The 25636-nt window shown below is 38.5% G+C and overlaps 2 protein-coding genes across 7 annotated transcripts in view; one reads left to right on the top strand and one right to left on the bottom strand.

Annotated features, from left to right (window-relative positions):
• Window positions 1–25636, bottom strand: part of LOC138179749 (monocarboxylate transporter 10) — a 327517-nt gene that overhangs the window by 189098 nt on the left and 112783 nt on the right. The gene's annotated exons all lie outside the window — the stretch shown is intronic.
• LOC138179748 (nose resistant to fluoxetine protein 6-like) lies at window positions 155–17542 on the top strand. 2 transcript variants are annotated; one of them, XM_069112846.1, is made up of 13 exons: window positions 155–445; window positions 974–1218; window positions 1458–1651; window positions 1774–1895; window positions 2032–2274; window positions 2371–2578; window positions 2654–2819; window positions 2906–2985; window positions 3058–3153; window positions 16618–16747; window positions 16823–16997; window positions 17130–17272; window positions 17356–17542. In XM_069112846.1, exons 1-13 carry the CDS (start codon window positions 223–225, stop codon window positions 17476–17478), a joined length of 2148 nt encoding a protein of 715 aa, XP_068968947.1. In that variant the 5' UTR covers window positions 155–222; the 3' UTR covers window positions 17479–17542. The 2 variants fall into 2 exon arrangements, with proteins under 2 accessions (XP_068968947.1, XP_068968945.1); XM_069112844.1 differs by lacking the exons at window positions 1774–1895; window positions 2032–2274; window positions 2371–2578; ... (1 more) ...; window positions 2906–2985; window positions 3058–3153 and adding exons at window positions 15158–15279; window positions 15419–15661; window positions 15758–15965; ... (1 more) ...; window positions 16297–16376; window positions 16449–16544 and having other exon boundaries at window positions 157–445.

Genomic DNA, 25636 nt, shown 5'->3' with positions numbered 1-25636 from the left:
ACGAATACGCATTATCGCGCTTCAATCTTATCGGAAACATTTGAGTCTCTCGAGCTCTATTCGCCATTCGAGCCCCGTTCAAAGCAGTCGCATTTTCGATCGAACATAGTAAGAGTAGCAACGCACTTTATTGCGGAAAAGAAAACAAAATACATTCGCGTGGCTGCCGACATTCCTCGATAGTCAATTTTAATAATTCAAGTGTAAATCTCATTTCGAAGTATGAAGTGCGGAAGAATTTCGTGGACATGGTTATCCTTTCTATCTTTAACAAGCGTCCACGTGTCAATACAAGCGACCGAACTAGACTCGATGACCACAAGGAAGATACTTCCAGTGTACGCGGTTCTGGAAAATGCTGATCTTCTAAATTCCAGTAGATGTCGGACGGACATAGATGAATTTCGGAATGCGGTGGATAATCAGATGCTTTGGGCTCTAAGAGGTTAATAGAATAGAATAGAAGTTTAAGATATATAGCCGAATTCGGTTTCGCGAAGCTACCACCAGTCAATTATAGCGAAAGAAAAGAAGGAAGCAAATTAAACGATATACGTATAACCGACCATGATCCAAAAAGATGTATACCGTGATTGCGATTGTGTTTCGTGGCATGTACTCGATTAACACGCTTATACCGCGGAAAATTCGACTCAAAAAACAATAGAAACAACTCCTGTGCAACCGCGAAGATTCTTCTGATCACGGTACCATCACGCTACGTTGTGATTGTGTAAGATGCGTAATTTTTTATCGAGCCAAGTCCCAACATAACGACCTTCCTTCTACGTTGCATAAGAAACTAGTTCCTTCGTACAGGGCGTGTAAAAGCTGCGGTCGTCGTCGTCATAGTTTTTCCAATCAGCTGATGATGTTGGCTTCAAACGGTGCGCTTAATTTTCTCGTCGCATCAGATCCTTATCGCTAATTGTATCACGAGCAGTTTCCAATGAGAGATCATGTGTTTTTTAAGCATTGGATACCAGTGGCGTACCATCCGGAGGATTTGTCATCGGAAACAATCATTGGTTAGGGGACCGACAAGGTTGCAAGCTTTTCTCTGAAAATCGCACAGTATTGCTATCGGACAAAATACGAAAGAACAATTCCATATACCGGAACCCGAATGAAGAGAATTCACCTTTTGAGTTCCGATTTTTTATTGCACGTGCGCGGCACAATAGCACTGTGCAATATCATATAGAAATAGATGACCAAGTAAGCAAATGGATATTATAGAATTAGTATCTCGATTGTATATCACTAACGATTCAAGTTGCAATGCGAATTATAATCAGTATGTAGCCAGTTTGTGCAGTCAATTAAGAATTTATCGCATTAAAATAATATTGATATGTAATATCATTAATATTAAAATATTTCATGAAACTTACGTGCGAATTTTTACGGTCACGACGGACGATCAGAAATTTGAGAAGCTGCGTTGTTCATTTCAGGATTTGATCACGCTTGGACTTTGCTTACCGGCATCCTGCAGCATAGGCGATGTTGCCACTATGCTTGATAAAGTATTTCGTAATGAGACACTTTTCATTGGAAAACTTTTTAATATACACTTCAAGTTGATCGAAGTCTCCGATTTAGTGGATGATCGTCAATGGCTACTCTCTGCGAAAATGATCTCCATCATGTACGTACATTTCAAACTCGTAATTCGAAACTTGAATTTTTGTCACTTCAGATATATATTACCTAGGTCAAGATCTGCATCCGATAAAATACCACCTATGAACTTTAAAATTCTGATTACAGAGGAGTTCTGCTATCGTTGTGCGCTACCGTAATAGCGGCCACAATATACGACGTTTTCGTCCATCGAAAGCGTTTAAATAAAGAAAGAAGAAAGCTGACGTTCGAAAGTAACAACGCGATAGGTAAGCCACACATACATTGATACTTGATGTTGACTATCACTTAACACAAAGCTGCGCTCACGTAACCAATCTTAATTATTTTTATTGCCTCGAGATGGAATGGGAATAGATGTAATGTACAGTTAACTTTGAATAGAATTGGAGAACATAAAAGAAGGGAAATGCGAAACCAACTACGAGAAACCGGCACCCCCCGAGTCGGGGCAGCAGAATCGTATCAGCCAACATCTTCTGTGTTTTTCATTTCTCACCAATGTAGAGGAAATATTTAAACCAGAAAAGGGTGGTGATAATTTGCCAGTATTCTACGGCTTGAGAACCTTGACAATAGTATGGATTAGTATGGGACACATATTGATCTACGCATTTCATGTTCTGAGTAAGAAATTAATTTTAACGATGTTTTAACTTTACTACTCCGATCCAATTTCTGATCTACCATGTATTATTTTAATACAGTCACTCATGTACACAGGTAACACATGGCTTGTATTTACACATGCTGAAGATATATTCTTTCAAATCATAAGCAACTTCACATTATCGGTGGATGCATTTTTCTTTATGAGTGGTTTTCTGTTATCATATACATTTCTGAGGGAACGACGAAAATATCAGGGAATCCCGTCTATAGCAAAAAGGATGAACGAATTTCTTCAAAAGATTGTCAAACGATATATAAGGTATAATAGAGTATCAATGCTTAATTAGTTCTATGAGATTTCTATGATAATAAAATAAATACATTAACTTCGAAGGCTTACACCTGCATATTTCGTCGTTATATTAATTGCGATATTGAATTTTACCTGGCATGATCATGTCTCAGCGCTTCTTCCCGTTGAGCATCCAAATGCCAAGTGTTCCAAATATTGGTGGACAAACATACTCTACATCAACAACTTCTATAGATGGGATGAGCTAGTACGTATACTTTCTCAGATAATTTATTGCAAACATCGTTCGCGTTATTACAAAAGAATCGTTTCGGAGAGAAGTACTGTTTGCAGTGTCTCACATGGAGTTGGTACCTGCCCAACGATATGCAGTTCTTCGTATTTGGCAGTTTTCTCTTAACTTTATCGTACACGTGAGTTTGTAATTTCGTTGTTTAGTCCCTTCGAACCCAGTTTTACCTGGACTCCAAAATCGACTGTTTCAGGCATTACAATATTGCCGTGGGTATAGGCGTTGTTGCGCTAGTTTCATCGATAGGATCACTAGTTTACACGGGGTACACCCTTGATTACCAGCCTACGTAAGGATACAAAATGTTTAATACATTTTGTACCATTCTTAATATGTAAATGTACGTATTTCTCTTCCTCAGTATGGACGGACAATATAACACATTGACATACATTTATATACGACCGTGGTGTAGAATACCGGCATACCTCATAGGAATGGCCACATGTCACCTTCTTACAAAATGGAATTACAAATTGCACTTATCAAAAGTAATGTATACTGTTTATTCGTTGGACTTATATTTTTCTGCATCTTTCAATAGCGTGATTAAATTTATGTTTCAGAGAAGCTTAATCATTAGTTGGTCTTTGGCAATATTATGTAATTGTTCGATTCTCTTCGGACTCGCGAACAAGAACATATCCTTAGGTCTCCCCGTTCTTTATTTGGCCCTCAGTAGAACATGCTGGGCATTAGGTATTGCCTGGCTCGTAGTTGCATGCACTACGAATAATGGCGGTAAGTCGATATTTTTCATATCACTCAGTAATACGTTAATGTCATTCTTCTTATTGTAAAAATACTCTTTGTGTAATGCGAAGTATTTAACGTTTTGTGAACTACACCCAAGTATATTTGTCACGTTTGCAGGTATCGTGAACAAAATCTTATCGCTGGATATTTTCGTCCCTTTCAGTAAATTAACGTATGGCGTTTATCTCATAAATTGTATTATTATTCTTTCGTTGTATTCGTTAGATAATTATCCTCTCTTTCTCTATTTCACCAATATTGTAAGTATGATAAGGTAGTTTCATTCGAACAATTTCAAAGTAATATGAATCCTATGTAATAATGTCATATTATGTTTTTTCAGACTTATACTGCCATTACAGTGATTATTTGTAGTTTCACTGCCGCTATTGTTCTGTCCGCAACAGTAGAAATGCCGTTTATATCACTCGTCCGATTGTACAGTAATCCGTCAAGTATGAAACAAACATATACTAATTAATATAACAAACTTAATATTTATTTATATATATAATATATATACATATATATTATAAATAAATTAAATTCCAAAAAATTATTTATATTTATACTTCTTAAATATTTATAAACAGTAAAATGAAAACTTTACTGATTTTAAATTATTTAATATTCATAAACCTAAATATTAATTTAATACTAATTATAAATTATTTTTAAATAAATATTTTTCTCTCATTAAAAAAATTAATATACCTAAATTTTTATATTATTTTTATAACAATAAATATTTTAACATTAAAACAAATAACTTCATTAACTTTATTTATTTTATTAATTATTTTTATTAGAGGTATTCTAATTATATTTTCTTACTTTATTTGCTTAGTTAATAAAATATCAAACAAAAATAATTATTTAAAATTAATATTAATCTTATTTATATTATTTACTATAATTATTCAAATAAAACAAATTAAAATATTTAAAAATTTGAATTTAAATTTTCCTAAAAATAATAAAATAAATATTTTTAAAAAATTATATTTAAACTCTAATTATTGTATTTTATTGATGTTTATTATTTTTTTAATTATAATATTACTAATTATAACAAAAATTTGTTATATTAAAAATAAAAATCCGAGCAAAGAAATGAAAAAAGTAATTTCAATAATTTATAATACTCATATATTTAATTCACCTTTATCATTTATTAATTTACCTACCCCAATTAACATTAATTATTTATGAAATTTTGGATCAATTCTTGGAATATTTTTAATAATTCAAATTATTTCGGGTTTTTTATCTATACACTTTGTTTTTTTTTTATTAAACATTATTTTTCACTTAATATTCACAAATGAGTATACACTGATCAAGTACGCGACTGGTCTGAAGGTAGAAACCGCTAAAGATATGTTGAGTATTCCAAGGATACAGAATAAGTGAAGTTTTACTGACGATACTGTGTCTGAGGAAATCTGGAGATGGGTGTGTCTAAGGACACGAGATCATCGGATTCGTCGAGGATAGCCTTCGTTCAGAAGGTGAGGGAAATTGACGTTGCTGTTAATTGGTCAATTTCCATGTTATTAGACACACCCCATCATAGTTTTCCTTTGCAGCATCATCGCGACGGAAAGTCATTCTCTCGTGAGGTCGTATTAGCGAGTTACTTAATGTCTGTACGCTCGGTGGATATTCCACGTTTTAACCAAGAGGCCGACTTAGATTTTGTGAGCATGTTCATCTACCATCCCGTTGACCGCGGATTCATTATTGAACCTAGGATCATTGTCATTAGTCTCTCGAGTATCTAATTACCACGGTTACTTCTCCAATCCTATAATAATCGTATTTGCACTAGTCAATGTCGTCTCTATTGCATAACGACAATGTGTAATCCAAACGAAGATTCGTTTCACACCCCTAACCCTAATTCTAATGTAAACCCGACATATATATTACTAGAGATCTTCCATTATTCCCATATTCTGATATATTTTACGAGCTAATCCTGAAATCCTGATTCTATGTTGCTTCGTAAATAACACTGTGCTTTTTTATTAAATGTGAACATACACTTAAAAACACGATGTATAAATTATATTCAATTTAAGAATAATTAAAACTTTAACAATTCTTTCCAAGGGAACGAATGATTTGCTACGACCGAGTTCCCTTGAGACCTATTATGTCCACAATGAATAGAATACGATATTATTAATAACAAAAGAAAAACAATAAAAAAGAATTTGGTCGTGAAAACCCTGCGACTCACCACTTTGATTAAGAAGGAGAAAAATAATGGGAAGAAAATAAAACGATGGGGCAATGTATCGAGTCGACGAAATTTCAAACAAGCTCGGATGTTTGTCAAAAATGGGGAAAACGACGTAAAATTTGAACGATCTTAAAAGCCTACTTTACAATTAGTGAACAATACGATTTTGTTCGCGTCAAATAAAACGCATTCACGAGTAATTTTTTATGTCCCTTTCAGAGTCTAGTAAGACGAATGCAAATCTAAGAAACGGTCGTTCGTTACAGGAATAAAGTCCTTTCGTCGAAGAAGTACATTGTTTCAGGAAAAGATTTTTACTTTTTACGCGTGAAGTACGCGACGGTGAATGTCGATAAAGTAACAAACCGGTCAAGACTTTACCTAGTCCCGCGTATAAACCTCGACCTTGAAACTTCCTTAATGCGTTGCACAAGAAACTAGTTCCTTCGTACGGCGCGAATAAGAGTTACTATCGTCGTCGTCACAGTTTTCCTGATCAGCTGATGCTGTTGGTTTCAAACGGTGCGCTTAATTTTCACACCGCTTCAGATCCTTATCGCTAATTGCATCACGAGCTGTTTCCAATGAGATATCTGTTTTTTAAGCGTTGAATACCAATGGAGTGCCATCCAGAGGAGTTGTCATCGGGAACAATCATTGGTTAGGAGACCCACAAGATTTCAAGCATTTCTCTGAAAATCGCACGCTATTACTATCCGAAAAAGTACGAAAGAACAATTCGATATACCCGGACCCGAATGCAGAGTATTCACCTTTTGAGTTTCGATTTCTTATAGCACGTGCGCGGCACAATAGCACTGTGAAATCATGTAGAAATAGAGGACGAAGTAAGCAAATGGATATTTTAGAATTTGTATCTCGATTCTATATCTCGAACGATTCAAGTTGCAATGCGAATTACAATCAGTATGTAACCAGTTTCTGCAGTCAATTAAGAATTTATCGCCTTTAAATAATATTGATATATAATATCATTAATATTAAAATATTTCATGCAATTTACGTGCGAATTTTTACGGTCACGACGGACGATCAGAAATTTGAGAAGCTGCGTTCATTCATTTTAGGATTTCAATTCGCTATTGAGTGCCGAAGCGTGCAGACGTGTGTCTAGTGCTCTGTGAAGTTCGTAAAACAACACGTGTCGCCCATTCGTCGAAAGTGAACACAGCCAAGTGTTTCCTATCCTTTAGAGGAAAAATCCCACACTTCGAACCTCTACCCGAATACTAGCCTCATAGCCTCTCGACTAATTATTCAATTTGAATTAACTAGCTCGATGATGGCCCAGGAATCACGACCAGGCTCTCCTGAGCAAACCCATAATTGGTCCGCGCTACCTTCTCCGTGGCAAAAGTGCAACAGATCCCCCCGTACCAATGACGCCAAAAATTCAAAGAAACGAAAAATAGAAGCATCAAAAACAAACACAAACGCCACCCAGATCGAACAGTCAACAATTAACACCTACAACAGGTACGCCATATTGGAAACCGCAAAGGAATCCATGGAAATCGCTGACCCACCAACAAATCAACACACCCAAAGAAATTCCCCTCCCCCACCATTATTTGTTGATGATGTCATCGACATACAAACGATGATTAAGTCCATAGAGAGAGATATTTCCAAAGAGGACTACAACCTAAAAATTAATAACAAAGTGAAAATCCTGCCGACAAATCCTGACGCATATAGAAGACTCACCAAGCTGCTTAAGACCATGAACGCCAACTTTCATACATATCAGCTCAAACAAGAAAGACCTTTCCGAGTGGTTCTACGCAACATCCACCACTCAGCGGACATGGATGAACTTAAATTCGAATTCTTAAAACACGGCCACGAAGTTATCAACGTCAGTAACATAAGGCATAGAGTCTCGAAAGACCCGTTAAAGAAGACTTTGATAACTTCCTTGACACCCTGGGCAATAGATTCATAGCTGGAGGAGACTATAACGCCAAACATACCCAATGGGGCAGCAGACTGGTCACAGTAAGAGGCAAAAATCTCTTAAACAGCATAATAACCAACAATCTCAACTACCTCACCACATATGAACCCACACACTGACCCACTGACACTAACAAAATACCCGACCTACTTGACTTCTTTGTAACTAAAAATATCTCGCCAAGATACGTCCAAATCAACTTCTCGGCTGATCTCTCTTCTGATCATTCCCCCGTGATAGCAACAGTCAGTTCAACAATTATCGAGAATACACCTAATGGCTTTATTCATAACCAACTGACCAACTGGCAGCTCTTTAGAGAAGTCTTTAATCATTCAACTTCAGCCCTAACTTTACTAAAAACTAATGAAGATATCGAAGCAGCCACGGAATATTTAAACATGAGCATAATAAACGCCATCCGCTCCTTCACACCTACTAAGACTTCCATCAGCAAACGTGAATATCCCCATTACATACTAAAAAAAATAGCAGAAAAACGTAGACTAAGAAGGGTATGGAAGACCCATAGAACACCGGATGACAAATGCAAACTAAACAACGCAACTAGAAAGTTAACCGAAATCATAAAAAATGATAAAAACGACTGTTTTCATAAGTATCTCGCCAATCTTTCCCCCACAGCTGACTCCAACTACTCACTATGGAAGGCTTCCTGGAAACTCACCCCCCCCCCCCCGCAAATAATCCCTCCAATCCGCCGTCTGCAAGGTGGATGGGCGCGTAGCCCCATAGAAAAAGCTAACCTGTTTGCTAAATACTTGTCTAAAGTATTTAAATCCCATTCCTCCAAAGCTGCCGCGGACATTACTGAATACCTGCACTCTCCCTTCCAAATGTCTCCTCCTATTGAACCTTTCACTTCTGCAGAGATTATAGAATCAATCAGTCACCTAAATCCCAAGAAAGCAGCAATGCACGACCTAATAGGCAATAAAGCAATCAAGGAACTTCCCATAAAAGGGATTGCACTCATCACCTCTAACGCTATTCTTTTTTAACGCTATTCTTCACCTTGAATACTTTCCTGACCTAGAAAATCTCACTGATTACCCTCATCCCTAAACCCGGAAACCCGATATATGAAACTAGCTCCTATCGTCCAATCAAACTTTTACCTACCCTGTCTAAACTATTCGAGAAGATGCTAACGAATCGACTCCTTCCACTCCTAGAGGATCTGAAAACACTTCCAAATCATCAATTCGGCTTTCGGAAACAACATACAACAGTAGAGCAAATCCATCGCATAACCCACATGATCAGCCAAACCCTTGAAAAGAAAAAATATTGCTCAGCGGTATTCCTAGACATTCAACAGGCATTCGACAAAGTATGGCATGAAGGGCTACTATACAAACTTAAAAAAATCCTACCACACACCTACTACTCCATCCTAAAGTCCTACCTAACCAATAGACAATTCATGGTCAAATGCATAGACGCCACTTCCACAACATTCCCAATAGAATCCGGCACACCCCAAGGTAGTGTCCTTGGACCCCTGCTGTTCTCCATCATACTGCCGATTTACCTATATCAACTGAGATAACAATAGCAACATTTGCTGACGACACAGCGCTATTAGCTTCTCACGCAGACCCGGTAATTGCCTCATTCACTCTCCAGCGATGTCTCGACTCTATGGAAAAGTGGTTTCATAAATGGGGCTTCAAAATTAACAAAAAAAAATCCTCACATGTAACCTTCACGCTCCGAAAACAAACCTGCCCCCAGGTCACCATCAACAATACAACAATTCCTAGCAAGAACTCAGTCAGATACCTGGGCATGACCCTGGACAGGAGACTTACATGGAAAAACCACATTACAGACAAAACGAAACAACTGAAGGACAAACTAAAAAAATTCTATTGGCTCACGGGCCGACGCTCCAAACTAAACATACAGAATAAAATTACCCTCTACAAGACCGTAATAAAACCTGTCTGGACCTACGGAATCCAACTATGGGGAACAGCAAGTAACTCCAACACTGAAATACTTCAACGCTTCCAATCGAAAACATTAAGATCCCTAATAGATGCACCTTGGTACGTTACCAACGAAACAATACATCGCGACCTCAAGATACCCACAGTCAAAGAGGAAATAGCAAAATATAGCGACAGATATAGCATAAGAGTCAACAAACACCGAAACCCCCTAATCACTGGACTACTTGATACGTCGGACCAGATCCGCAGGCTGAAGAGGCACTACCCGCTAGACCGAAACGCTAGAATCAATTAGTATTTAAATTAAGTAATATTTACTTATTTATAATACTTACTTATAAATTATACATATCCATAATAAGTATTAACCTATTATAAATAATTAGCCATGTCACTGAGCCACGCCAGAAAAAATTACTGAAAATTCTCAATGCGAAAATTGATTGTAAATTTCAATAAATAAAAAAAAACACACTTTCTCTTCTTCGCCGCATTCGCACGTGCAGACATATTTTCTGGAGAAAGTTCAAAAAATGATTTGATATTTTAAAACAATTCCATAAATCTGGAACGAACCATCTGCTTAATATATTTAAATGCGTATGGGCCCACGTAGTCTTTGTCAACAGCTGAAGGAGAGCAGTTGTATCAATCCTTACAAACATACCAAGCATTATATAATTTCATCCAAGACAGACTACGACTCAACAATCTACAGCCCTGCCAAACCACCTACATTAAAGATAATAAAACAAGGGTAATTACAGGGGTACATCGTGCATGCAAAGTCAATAGTATCCTCTTTGAAACCAAACATATGGTACTATATCGACGAAGATAGTTTCCAAGTATAAAATACGCTCTGAAAGCCCCATCTACATCACACAACAAAATATTTAATTATATGTATATTAACAGATACAAGGAACTATGAGATAGGAGCGAGCAGACAAAGCAAAGCAAAACGGAACGGTTTTCTTACATATATGCTCAGAATGAACTGGTGTCGCGTGATGGTTACACACGTGGTATGAAAAACAGAAATCCGTTATGCTAATAATTACACAATCAACGTACCATTTGGAAAACATCATTCTTCTAAATTCGAGATGCCATCGAACAGAGACAGTTAAATTTCGTAATGCTGTAAATAACCAGATACTTTGGGGACTAAGAGGTAAAATGAATTTTTAAGATACCTTGACGAACTTCGCTCGACGAAGCTACTGAAAGTAGATTACGATTGTGAAAAGAAGAAGAAGGCAGATCAATGAAAATACGCATAATCTATCATGATTCAACAAATTATACAGTCGGTTAAACTCTAGAAACATGAAAATAATTCTAGTGCAACCGCGGCAGTTTTCCTGGAGGTAATTACGTCGCGTTACGTTGCGATTGTGTCACATGTATAATTTTTCATCGAATCAACCGCCGAAACAGAAGCATGGGCTCCGTAAAAATGATGACCGTTGTCGCCCAAGTGTATCCCTTTTGCAGACCAGCTGCTACCGTTACCTCATTAAAACAACCCATGACATTTATGTACGACCTTCCGCGATTGCAACGAACTATCAGAGGTTCGAGACATTGCGCTTTTTTTCAGAATTTCATGACGCTTGCTTATTTGCATTGTATATGAAACGCGATGTCGTCAGTATGATGGATAGAGTATTCAATAATGAAACTCTTTTCGTCGGAAAACTTTTTTCTCAGACTTGAGGCTGATAGAAGTCTCTGATTCGACGGATGATCAACAATGGCTTCTCCTTACGAAATTCTAAGCTCATTATTGAAAGTTCGAAATCTTGACACCCATTGGCATACAAGCTATATACCGCGATCTGCGTCCGATAAAAAATCGACTAGAAACTTAAAAATTTTGATTACAGAGGAGTTTCATTACTTTCATGTGCTGCCATCGTAGCAGCCACGTTTCGATTAGTTAAATTACTATTCGGAAGTAGCCGTGTTTACGATACGCTTGGATATTGAGAACACGATAGACATGGAAAATTAAAAACGTTGTCACCATTGGTAAAAGGAACTTTCCCACGGAAGTTGGCGTCATAAAATTGCTTAGGAATATTCCTACTTTTTGGTCGTTCCGAATGGAACAATCGTTACTTTCTTTTGGACATTGAACAGGCGAAATTTTGATTGGATAAATCGTGAAGGAAGGTGCACTGCGTGTATTTTATAAAAATTTGCACTTCGATGTGCCATCTTAACATCTTGATCGACAAGATGCAAGTGTGCAAAACAAAGGAAAAAGATGAAAAATCGGGCAGAGATCGAGTCGACGAGATTTCAATCAAGCTCTGTGGATGTTCGTCGAGAACGCAAAAGACGACGAGGAATTTGAACGATCCTAAACGCATTCTTGGCAATTAGAAAACAGCGCGATCTTGTCGATCAAATAAAACGCACCCACGGTTAATTCTTTCATGTCCGTTTGAGGAACCAGCTCGACGAATACGAATCTAAGAAACAAGCGTCCGTTACGGGTAAAGGCTCTTGCGCCGAAGGAGTATGTCGACGAAGGAAAAGATCTTTATTTGTTACGCGTAAATTACGTGGCGGTAAAAGTCGATGAAATAACAAATCGGTCAAGACTTTACCCAGCCACGCATATGAACGTGGAATGTTAATTGGCCGCAACCAGCGAACGTAAAATCTAGCGAAGAAGCGTTAAACGCGAGGCCCCGACCAAGAGTAGAAGGTTTTAAATGAAAATAGATCGTGAAGGTGCTTGATCTATTATCGATCGGCAAAATGACATAAGCTGGAAACGAGAGTAGGTCTGTATCTTACAATTCCTTACGTATCCCTTTCACTGTAAGTGATAGAATCACACGGTAAAAGGAAATGAATTAAGTGTAGAATTATCATTATACATTGTGCTACTGCTGACTTAAATTCGCGAAATGTTTAATTCCGATTTTGCTTATCATTAATGTACATTCATATTTAACGGTTTTGAACATACTGTCACCTGTAATTTTATAGTCCAGATAATGCTCTACAGAGTTGGTCAAAAAATGCTCGTTAACAATTAATTTATTGTATTTACTATAATTATAATCTTTTTTCTTTTTTTTTTTGGTTTGAATACAACGCCATATATGTGAAAACGATATATGAGCAGGAAAAATAATCTGCAGCTTCTTGACCGCGATCCAAAAGAATCTCAAGCGCGAAATAAAGTAATGGATTGATGATTATCAGTTTGGGCGGTACCATAAAAGAAATGAGCATTTCAGAGTGATATGTTAAAATTTTTTAATGGCAGCAGTGAGCAATAATTTTATGGAAATTGCATGATGAAGGCCAGCTCACGCTTTCGCGTCAAAACTTTTAATTATAAGCATATTAGAAATTATATGGAAGGATATTAATTGGCTGGATATCCTAAAAAACTCGCTTCAAAATTAAAATATAAGGTAAAAAGTAACGAACGTCAGAGGCAAGGGTTTTAAAAAACTAATACCGGGTTACATAATTGGATCGGTAGAAGTAACATAAGCAAATTATTAGTAATTAAAATGATTGCGATGTTTTACATTATCAGTGATATGTCCTGTTACGAATACGCATTATCGCGCTTCAATCTTATCGGAAACATTTGAGTCTCTCGAGCTCTATTCGCCATTCGAGCCCCGTTCAAAGCAGACGCATTTTCGATCGAACATAGTAAGAGTAGCAACGTACTTTATTGCGGAAAAGAAAACAAAATACATTCGCGTGGCTGCCGATATTCCTCGATAGTCAATTTTAATAATTCAAGTGTAAATCTCATTTCGAAGTATGAAGTGCGGAAGAATTTCGTGGACATGGTTATCCTTTCTATCTTTAACAAGCGTCCACGTGTCAATACAAGCGACCGAACTAGACTCGATGACCACAAGGAAGATACTTCCAGTGTACGCGGTTCTGGAAAATGCTGATCTTCTAAATTCCAGTAGATGTCGGACGGACATAGATGAATTTCGGAATGCGGTGGATAATCAGATACTTTGGGCTCTAAGAGGTTAATAGAACTTTTAAGATACATAGCCGAATTCGGTTTCGCGAAACTACCACCAGTCAATTATAGCGAAAGAAAAGAAGGAAGCAAACTAAACGAAATACGTATAACCGACCATGATCCAACAAGATGTATACCGTGTTTGCGATTGTGTTTCGTGGCATGTACTCGATTAACACGCTCATACCGCGGAAAATTCGACTCAAAAAACAATAGAAGCAACTCCTGTGCAACCGCGAAGATTCTTCTGATCACGGTACCATCACGCTACGTTGTGATTGTGTAAGATGCGTACTTTTTTATCAAGCCAAGTCCCAACCTAACGACTTTCCTCCTACGTTGCATAAGAAACTAGTTCCTTCGTACAGGGCGTGTAAAAGCTGCGGTCGTCGTCGTCATAGTTTTTCCGAACAGCTGATGATGTTGGCTTCAAACGGTGCGCTTAATTTTCTCGCCGCATCAGATCCTTATCGCTAATTGTATCACGAGCAGTTTCCAATGAGAGATCATGTGTTTTTTAAGCTTTGGATACCAGTGGCGTACCATCCGAAGGATTTGTCATCGGAAACAATCATTGGTTAGGAGACCGACTAGGTTGCAAGCTTTTCTCTGAAAATCGCACGGTATTGCTATCGGACAAAATACGAAACAACAATTCGATATACCGGAACCCGAATGAAGAGAATTCACCTTTTGAGTTTCGTTTTTTTATTGCACGTGCGCGACACAATAGCACTGTGCAATATCATGTAGGAGTAGAAGACGAAGTAAGCAAATGGATATTATAGAATTAGTATCTCGATTGTATATCACTAACGATTCAAGTTGCAATGTGAATTACAATCAGTATGTAGCCAGTTTGTGCAGTCAATTAAGAATTTATCGCATTAAAATAATATTGATATGTAATATTTCATGAAATTTACGTGCGAATTTTTACGGTCACGACGGACGATCAGAAATTTGAGAAGCTGCGTTGTTCATTTCAGGATTTGATCACGCTTGGATTTTGCTTACCGGCATCCTGTAGCATAGGCGAAGTTGCCACTATGCTTGATAAAGTATTTCGTAATGAGACACTTTTCATTGGAAAACTTTTTAATATACACCTCAAGCTGATCGAAGTCTCCGATTTGGTGGATGATTTTCAATGGCTACTCTCTGCGAAAATGATCTCCATCATGTACGTACATTTCAAAATCGTAATTTGAAACTTGAAGTTTTGTCACTTCAGATATATATTACCTTGGTCAAGATCTGCATCCGATAAAATACCACCTAGGAACTTTAAAATTATGATTACAGAGGAGTTTTGCTATCGTTGTGTGCTACCGTAATAGCGGCCACAATATACGACGTTTTCGTCCATCGAAAGCGTTTAAATAAAGGAAGAGGAAAGCTGACGTTCGAAAGTAACAACGCGATAGGTAAGCCACACCTACATTGATACTTGATGTTGACTATTACTTAACACAAAACTGCGCTCACGTAACCAATCTTAATTATTTTTATCGCCTCGAGTTTATTTCATGGGAATCTATGTAACGTACGACTAACTTCCAACAGCATTGGACAACGGAATAGATGAGAAATGCGAAACCAACTACGAGAAACCGGCACCCCCCGAGTCGGGGCAGCAGAATCGTATCAGCCAACATCTTCTGTGTTTTTCATTTCTCACCAATGTAGAGAAAATATTTAAACCAGAAAAGGGTGGTGATAATTTGCGAGTATTCTACGGCTTGAGAACCTTGACAATAGTATGGATTATTATGGGACACATATTGATCTACGCATTTCATGTTCTGAGTAAGAAACGAATTTTAACGATGTTTTAATTTTACTACTCCGATCCGATTTCTGATCTACCATGTATTTTTTTAATGCAACCACTCATGTATACAGGTAACAAATGGCTTGTATTTATACTGGCTGAAAGTTTACTCTTTCAAATCATAAGCAACTTCACATTATCGGTGGATGCATTTTTCTTTATGAGTGGTTTTCTGTTATCATATACATTTTTGAAGGAACAACGAAAATATCAGGGAATTCCGCCTATAGCAAAGAGGATGAACGAATTTTTTCAAAAGATTGTCAAACGATATATAAGGTATACCATAGTACTAATGCCTGATTAATTCTATCGATGAGTTTTCGATGATAATAAAATAAATATATTAACTTCGAAGGCTTACACCCGCATATTTCGTCGTTATATTAATCGCGATATTGAATTTTACCTGGCATCATCATGTCTCAGCGCTTCTTCCCATTGAGCATCCAAATGCTAAGTGTTCCAAATATTGGTGGACAAACATACTCTACATCAACAACTTCTATAGATGGGATGAGCTAGTACGTATACTTTCTCAGATAATTTATTGCAAACATCGTTCGCGTTATTACAAAAGAATCGTTTCGGAGAGAAGTACTGTTTGCAGTGTCTCACATGGAGTTGGTACATGCCCAACGATATGCAGTTCTTCGTATTTGGCAGTTTTCTTTTAACTTTATCGATCACGTGAGTTTGTAATTTCGTTGTTTAGTCCCTTAGAACCCAGTTTTACCTGGACTCTAAAATCGACTGTTTCAGGCATTACAATATTGCCGTGGGTATAGGCGTTGTTGCGCTAGTTTCATCGATAGGATCACTAGTATACACGGGGTACACTCTTAATTACCATCCTACGTAAGCATACAAAATGTTTAACACCCTTTCTAACAAAGGGAATTTGTAAATATACTTATATTCACTTTTCTAGGTTGGACGAACAATATAAGACACTGACATACTTTTATATACGACCGTGGTGTAGAATACCGCCATACCTCATAGGAATGGCCACATGTCACCTTCTTACAAAATGGAATTACAAATTGCACTTATCAAAAGTAATGTATACTGTTTATTCGTTGGACTTATATTTTTCTGCATCTTTCAATAGCGTGATTAAATTTATGTTTCAGAAAAGCTTAATCATTGGTTGGTCTTTGGCAATATTATGTAATTGTTCGATTCTCTTCGGACTCGCGAACAAGAACATATCCTTAGGTCTCTCCGTTCTTTATTTGGCCCTCAGTAGAACATGCTGGGCATTAGGTATTGCCTGGCTCGTAGTTGCATGCACTACGAATAATGGCGGTAAGTCGATATTTTTCATATCACTCAGTAATACGTTAATGTCATTCTTCTTATTGTAAAAATACTCTTTGTGTAATGCGAAGTATTTAACGTTTTGTGAACTACACCCAAGTATATTTGTCACGTTTGCAGGTATCGTGAACAAAATCTTATCGCTGGATATTTTCGTCCCTTTCAGTAAATTAACGTATGGCGTTTATCTCATAAATTGTATTATTATTCTTTCGTTGTATTCGTTAGATAATTATCCTCTCTTTCTCTATTTCACCAATATTGTAAGTATGATAAGGTAGTTTCATTCGAACAATTTCAAAGTAATATGAATCCTATGTAATAATGACATATTATGTTTTTTCAGACCTATACTGCCATTACAGTGATTATTTGTAGTTTCACTGCCGCTATTGTTCTATCCGCAACAGTAGAAATGCCGTTTATATCACTCGTCCGATTGTACAGTAATCCGTCAAGTATGAAATAAACATATACTAATACATATTTCTAAGCCCCTCAATTAATAAACTGATGAAATTTCTCTCTCGATATATGCACTTTGTCTGTCTGTCTGTCTCTCTCTCTCTCAATCTTGAAACATTTCTATTTATTATGATGTTCTCTAGAACCACAATTGAGAAAATAGCGTCTGTTGTTTAATGTAGATGTCCAGCATTATACTGTATCGTATAGTATATTACATATCTATCTTTCTTCCTTTCTTTCCCCTTTTTTTCCCATTTCTCCCCCTGTCTATTTTTTGAAGTGATTCTCACTTCTAGGAAAACTCTACATCTTCTCTAGTGTTTAGTTATCTTAGTCCACGAAGCCATTGGAGATCAATTTGAAGGGCATCTCAGCCTCATAGCCTTTTCTAGGAACATGTCATGTGTCACGTAAACATAAGGGTTGGTTGATGAAATAAAATAGCTGAGTCGTAACACAACTATTAATTTTGTTTTAGTTAAACTTTATTATGAATTTAGCAATCATAATGTAATACACAGTGAATTAACATAAATCACAATTCACTCCAACCACGTTATGTAAGACTTAGTTACAATGATACGTTAAGTACGCGACTGTTAAAAAATATGTTGATTATTCTTAGGTTGTGTATACTTTTTCTAGGCATTCTCGTCTCATTACGGAGGAAAGCTCGGTGTGGGTGTGCCCTTTTTAATTAACAACGCGGATTCGCTGTTCGCACCTTCCGTTAGGAAAAGTGAGGGTAACGATCCACAATGCCAATTGGTTATAGGCCATGTTAATAAATGAAGATAGGAGGAGAAGGCCTCCTACCAACGTGGCTAGTAGGTAATATTGTTTATGGGAAAAACCAGCTTTTTCGTTAGTCAAGTATTGGATTTTTCCCATTAGGTAACTACCTGCTTTCCCCGTAATTAGTAAAGGACGTATAACAACCTAAGGGCTGTTTCAAGGACCATCCATAAACAGATAACACAAAAATAATAAATTAAAAGTTTAAGTTTAGACCTGCACACATCCGGCCTCTGATAGGAATTGACGTTACACATGCATGGAAGATGTACCTGGCTATAGACGAACCAGTTCTGGTAATTATATACATACCCATAGGGCCATGGTTTCCAATCTTTATTGTAAACTAACGCTGGTAGCGTGCGGATCTGGACTACCATACACTATACTTATACTTCTTCTACTTATACATACTCATATATATATTTGAGATGTAAGTGTTAGTCGTCGTGATACTGCTACTCCGCTAGTGTAGAGGCCGAGATAGGTTCTGCTGCGGGTGTAGATGTCGCGCTGCTAGGGTACTGCTGCTTTTCTTCTCATTTTTGTATCGTGGAAGAAACATCGGATTGCGGTTGCCGTGATTTGAACCCGGGTCCGGAACGTTCGTATCCTAAGGCGCTAATCACTGCGCTTCCATCGTCCAACGCTACTTGGTGTCGAGTACTGCTACATATTTCTATCATACATTCATTCAGGTGTTTCTGTTTATTTTATTCCGAGATAAACCTCAACATATTCAAGACAACCCTCAGCCCGAATTATTAACATAGCCACTCAAAATTGCATTGTCTACACATAGAGATCTTCCATTATTCCCATATTCTGATATATTTTACGAGCTAATCCTGAAATCCTGATTCTATGTTACTTCGTAAATAACACTGTACTTTTTTTATTAAATGTGAATATACACGTAAAAACACGATGTATAAATTATATTCAATTTAAGAATAATTAAAACTTTAACAATTCTTTCCAAGGGAACGGCTGAGTTGCTACGACCCAGTTCCCTTGAGACCTATTATCTCCACAATGAATAGAATACGATATTATTAATAACAAAAGAAAAACAATAAAAAAGAATTTGGTCGTGAAACCCCCGCGACTCGCGACTTTGATTAAGAAGGAGAAAAATAATGGGAAGAAAATAAAACGATGGGGCAATATATCGAGTCGACGAAATTTCAAACAAGCTCGGATATTTGTCAAAAATGGGGAAAACGACGTAAAATTTAAACGATCTTAGAAGCCTACTTTACAATTAGTGAACAATACGATTTTGTTCGCGTCAAATAAAACGCATTCACGAGTAATTTTTTATGTCCCTTTCAGAGTCTAGTAAGACGAATGCAAATCTAAGAAACGGTCGTTCGTTACAGGATGAAAGCCCTTTCGTCGAAGAAGTACATCGTTTCAGGAAAAGATTTTTACTTTTTACGCCTGAAGTACGTGACGGTTTTTTTTCTTTTTTCTCGACCTTGAACCTTCCTTAATGCGTTGCACAAGAAACTAGTTCCTTCGTACGGCGCGTGTAAGAGTTGCGATTGCCGTCATCATAGTTTTGCCGATCAACTGATGCTGTTGGCTTCAAACGGTGCGCTTAATTTTCACACCGCTTCATTTCCTCATCGCTAATTGCATCACGAGCAGTTTCCAATGAGATATCATCTGTTTTTTAAGCGTTGGATTACAGTGGAGTGCCATCCAGAGGAGTTGCCATCGGGAATAATCATTGGTTCGGAGACCCACAAGATTGCAAGCTTCACCGAACGAGAAATATTCACCTTTTGAGTTTTGTTTTTTTATTGCACGTGCGCGGCACAATAACACTGTGCAATACCATGTAGAAATCGAAGACAAGGTAAGCAGATGGATATTTTACTACTTGTACCTCGAATGTATACCTCTAACGATTCAAGTTGTAATGCGAATTACAATCAGTATGTAGCCTGTTTATGCCGCAAATTAAGAACTTACCTCATTAAAATTATCCGTGAAATTTACGATTTTTCATGATACAATGAAATGCAGTTTTTCGTATTTGGCAGTTTTCTCCTACAATAACATTGTATTTTCTAATGCTTTATTGTTTAGTTTTTAGTTTTTCCCGATCTATAAAATCGATTATTTCAATCATTACAATATCGCCGTGGGCATAGGCGACGTTACGGTAGTGTCATCGATGAGTGTTACTCATTTACATGGGATACACTCTTAATTACCAGCTAACGTAAACATACAATATATTCAGTACTATTTATAGCCTTAGGAATATGTAAATGTACGTATATTTACTTTCTCAGAACAGATTATTCATTTTTATTCTATTTTGTAGAATACTAGTTTCTCGATTAATAAACCAATGAACAGAAGTAACTACTTTTGTTATTCTTGATGTAGAATCATTTACGGAATAGTTGTAAACATTGTTCTTCATTAACCAGCATTTTCTACGTAGATGGTTGACTCGGGAGAAAAATAGAAGCTCGCGTACATATAATTACACATCACTGGAAGATGGAAAAGACTCTTTACCGTGCTATGAGTAAACCGAGGGATGTGTGAATGTTTCGAACTGTCTCTAAGACTAGCAGTTCTCCTATTTGTTGATAAATAGAATTCTTAGAAAACACGATTAAAAAAACGAGTAAACAATAATTCAAGTTCACCAGTAAAAAATGGATCATTACAATAATTTGCTTACCAACTGTCGCAAAGTGGAATTCCATCTACGATACACACGATTTTCCACGGTTTGATACATCTCATGTTAGCGATTTTTTATTTGAACAATCTGCTAATTGGAAGCAACATGGTGTAAAGTATTTTGATACAATGATAACAGGCTATTAGCGTAGGACTATAACGAGACAGTTGTGCGTTCCACATCTGCCTGAACTCTTTCGCTTTTGCTGTATTTATAACGGCGATGATTATAACGAACATACACATATGTGGTACTATTATATTTATTTGCTTGTAATGTACTAAACTTTCATGATTTTCAACATTAACCAATCAACACTCTTAATATTTATCTATAAAATTGACAACAACTAATCGCTAGATACATTTTATTAAATTAAATGGAAAAAGTAAAATTGGAAAGAAGATGAACAGTATGGAGATATGATACAGAATCCTCTATCATTTATTTCCTCTTTGCTTTATTACGACTTATCCTTTCTACCTTTTATCCATTTAACGAAAATTCGATAATTAATAAGATCAAGAATCAATTTAATTCGCTGGAATGAAGAGAGGAAAAGAAAGGATTGGTATCCTGGTGAAATTTCCAGGAAATTAGCGCGGCTAATTCCATAGAAACACGCCCTCGTTTAGAAACTGGAAGAAATTGGGGGAACAGAGCGATCGGCAGGAAAGTTGGCGAGGTTGAATTAATTCGATAATACGCCGATCATCGCGCATCACGTCCCAATTCCTCGAACGACGTGACGTCTCAAGTTTTCCGCGCTTTTCGAGCTTCCTAGCCGACCAATTGATCCATCAAGCTAGTGTGAAGGCTATGACGAAAAATTACAAGTTCCAGACACGTATAAAAAGTGTGTCAATAGGTCAAAAGTGTAGCAATAACTACGGTTCCAGAGAAAATCCATATTTGTAATGTAAACATATATACAATAAGCTACCGCTTACAACTTGAAGAACTAGAAAAACTCAGTGAACAAATCGCAAAACCGATGCTGTTGGCCGAGGACTTCAATAATCGCTATAATCTTTGGAGATCATCCAAATCAGCTGATGCCAGAGGTAAAATAACCGGACCAATAAAAAAGTTCAAACTTAACATTCTCAAACGTTAAATCTGCAGCGCGCTATAAAATTAGCAATACTCAGCGCGATATTATCTGAACGCATGAAATAGAAAACCTTAAATAATTTACACTATGCTGATCAGTTCACCATTGAAACATAACCCATGTAGACAGAAGCATCTCCGCTGAAATCTCACTTTCACCTAAATAGGCCCAACAATGTATCGTCGGTCCTTCAATCGAATAGTTTTGCGGAAAAGGCCTGCGTGACCCTGGCCTGCGGTTGGTGACGAGCGGTTGCGGAACGCGTGCGTGGTGGGGCTAAGACAAAAGACAAAGGGATGCTAAGGAAGAAAGACGAATTAACAGTCAGAGTGTTAATTGAGAAGTCAGATTGTGGGTTCAGAAGCCAGAGAGTGTAAATCGAGAAGTCAGGGAGATAGTGTTGCCAGTGTCACGTAAAATTACACAAAAGAACAACAAAAAAGAATAAAAAAAAGAAACTTTATTTTTCTTCTAGCACTTGGTTTTACAATCTACCTCCGAGCTCTAAGCGTGACCTTTTTAAGACTGAAGCTCTTATGATTCTTTGACCCTCGATCGGATCCGACCACTTTCCTCTGTCATCCCTCAACACCCCCACCATCCATGCATTTGCTAGGCGTCCGCGGCCGTTGCCACGTGCTCTTTCTTCTAGAACCTTCGGTGGAAGGACCGTTGGGATGTTGATGGTTCATTAGGCACTTCAGCGATATACATTGTCGCCGAGTGCCGCCACATCTTTATCTCCGATTTTAAAGTGAGCCGGTCGTGACACCAGCGTTGTCGAGAGAGTGTGGTCCGCGTAAGAGAGAGCGTTCGATCCGTGGTGACGAGAATTGTAAATTAACTATTTAGTTTAACCAACACGAACCTGTTTAATCCATTTATTGTAAATAAATTAATTGTAGTAAAGATCCTACAAGAGCGGTGGCCCGTTGAACGTGGGGTTCCGCAGAGTTCGGTTTTGGGTCCGATTCTGTGGATCATCGGATACGACGCGGTGCTTCGTTGCCCCATGCCCCCAGACCAGGCTCGGTGTGTTACGCGGACGATACATTGGTCTTGACCGGAAGACGCTGATGGCACGAGACGCTGCACCACGGAGATCTTGCCGCCGCTTGCGTGATACGGGCTATACGAAGGCTGGGCCTGAAGGTGCCCCAGCCAAGTCGGAGGCCATATGGTTTTATGACTACCGACGTAAGGGGACTCCTTCGCCCGACCTGTGTTTGGACATAAGCGGAGAGGAGGTTGAGGTAGGACCTCAGATGAAATACTTGGGCCTCGCCATCGACAGTCGATGGACGTTCGGGCAGCACTTCAAGGTCCTGGTTCCCAAAGTGACGACAACAGCCAACGCCTTATGTGGGCTGCTGCCGAATATCGGTGGGACAGAAGTCAGAGTACGCTAACTGTATGAGGGAGTCATCTGTTCTCGGGTCCTGTACGGGGCACCGGTGTGGGCAGAGGATCTGATGAAAAATCGAGGCAGTCTACTCTTGATGAGGAGGCTTCATAGGACGACCACCATCAGAATCGTAAGGGGATACCGGACGATATCATATGCATTGGCGACTGTCCTGGCAGCGTCTCCTCCGTTCGAGCTCCAGGCCCTAGCGCTCCGACGGGTGTACCATCAACTGCAGGGCCTGTGCTTGGGCGAGGATACGCCCTCTGCCGGCCGGTCGGTCCGCGACGTCCGGGGGAGGCAAGGCTCGAGGCTTGGCAACGGTGGCGCATTCAGCTTGACGCCGAGGATGCGGTGTGGCCTCATCGGGCCATTGGAGCGGTCCTACCGAACTGGGAGGCACTGGAGAGATTGTGGCGGGCTCCCGCTGATGTACAGGAAGACGCAGGTGCTCACCGGGAACGGAGCGTTTGGGGAGTTCCTGCTAAGAATTCGGCGGGAGGTGACTAGTACATGCCACCACTGCGAGGAAGAGGAAGACACGGCACAGCACACGTTGGAGTTCTGCTCGGCGTGGGAGGAACCGCGCCGTGCACTACGACTCGCCATCAGCGAGAGTTTGGCCCCCGAGGCGATCGTAGAAGCCATACTGAAGGAGCAACAGGAGTACATCGCTGTCCGCTCCTACTGCGAGCAAGTCATGCTCGCAAAGGAGCGCGCCGAGAGAGAAAGGGCGAGAGGACAACACCCTTCGAGAGTACCGTCACGCCGAAGAGGGTCTGGTCTCTCCTTCGGACTTGCACGACGGCCCAAGCAGCTTGGCGTCAGGAGGAGTGGTCCCTCCTAACGGCCCAATCAACCAAGGATGATTCCCGATTTCACCATCAGGGAGAAGACTCTCCTACCAATCGTCAAGATGATCACCGTGGAGGTTTTAGTTAGCACGAATCCGGTACTACCCGGCGCCCTCTCCTCGGAGGGCGCGGGGCGCCTATGAAGGTTTCCTCCACGAAAAAAAAAAGGTAAAGATCCTACAATAGGATATCAATAAAATAAATTAGCCTTACTGCAAGAAAAGCATAGTAGAAGGTCTAAAAAAATGAACAGATTATGAAATAAAGCCAGATACGAATAGGCAAACAATCGCCAACACTGGGACAGAGGGAGTTGCCGAATCAACCAGAACTAAGATAACCAGAGAATGGATGATACTCTAATGGAACGGAAAATGTAAAATTGAAATCTAGCAAAGGCTTTTGTCAAACATCTCCAGGGCTACATCTAGGAAGCACAAAGATAAAATATACAAGTAACGTTAAACTCCTCGGATGCATCCATCAGTGTGAATTAATGTGGATTCGCCGTATTAAATACTTAGGAGAATCTTGCAGGAAAAGGCTGAACGTCATCGAATTACTCACCAACAATAACTGTGGAGCAGACCAGAAAATCCTTCTAGAAACACACCAAGCACCGGTTTCGCTGCTTTTAGATGTATAGAGTACGCACGTGCACGACCAACGATATTCTACTTGAAGCTAGTAATATGTCACTAGACCAAGGAAAGAAATTTCCGAAGAATTTAAATAGGCTACAAAAGTACTACTTAACCAACTAGCCACTACTTAACCAAACTATATGAACATGAGTATTTAATGAAACAAAAGCGAATGGAAAAGAGTAGGGTAAAACGGAATGGGTGAGAAAAGCGGAATATCAGTGTTCTTGTTAAATATCAATTGCGAATGGGTGTTGTCACATAACCTAAGTCCAAAGACTATACGTCGTCGTTTTAAACTTAACAGAGTTGGAAAAAATTCTGATGTCAGAGTTTCTTTCTAAGCGGTCTTGGGTTTTAATATATTTACATTCGTTGTATGAAATACCTTTTTCCGACAGCATTCCACGAATGATTTTTGTCTGTGACATTTATCCTCGCCTTTAAACGACAAGAACCATTATAAAAAATTAGAAAAGTCATTTAAGGAAGTCACAGGAAGGAGTGAATATTTAGAGAAAAGTTAGATTTACTAATGATCGATGTCATCGATGTGACGCGTTCGAAGTGCAAAGACACACAATTAAACGTGTTTTTCGCTTATTCAACGACAGTTTAACGTATTTGAGTCAAACAC

Source organism: Bombus flavifrons, chromosome 5, assembly GCF_040668555.2.
Source record: "Bombus flavifrons isolate JBK064 chromosome 5, iyBomFlav1_principal, whole genome shotgun sequence".
Taxonomy (NCBI): domain Eukaryota; kingdom Metazoa; phylum Arthropoda; class Insecta; order Hymenoptera; family Apidae; genus Bombus; species Bombus flavifrons.
This window is presented reverse-complemented; position numbering and strand designations above follow the sequence as displayed.

What these genes read in the sequence shown, in the direction of transcription:
- LOC138179748 (XM_069112846.1), top strand. Translation starts at nt 223, where the DNA reads ATGAAGTGCGGAAGAATTTCGTGGACATGGTTATCCTTTCTATCTTTA. An exon ending in CGAAAGTAACAACGCGATAG is followed by an intron (nt 1,896 to 2,031) that starts GTAAGCCACACA and finishes AACTTTGAATAG; the next exon opens with AATTGGAGAACATAAAAGAA. An exon ending in CTCTTAACTTTATCGTACAC is followed by an intron (nt 2,986 to 3,057) that starts GTGAGTTTGTAA and finishes CGACTGTTTCAG; the next exon opens with GCATTACAATATTGCCGTGG.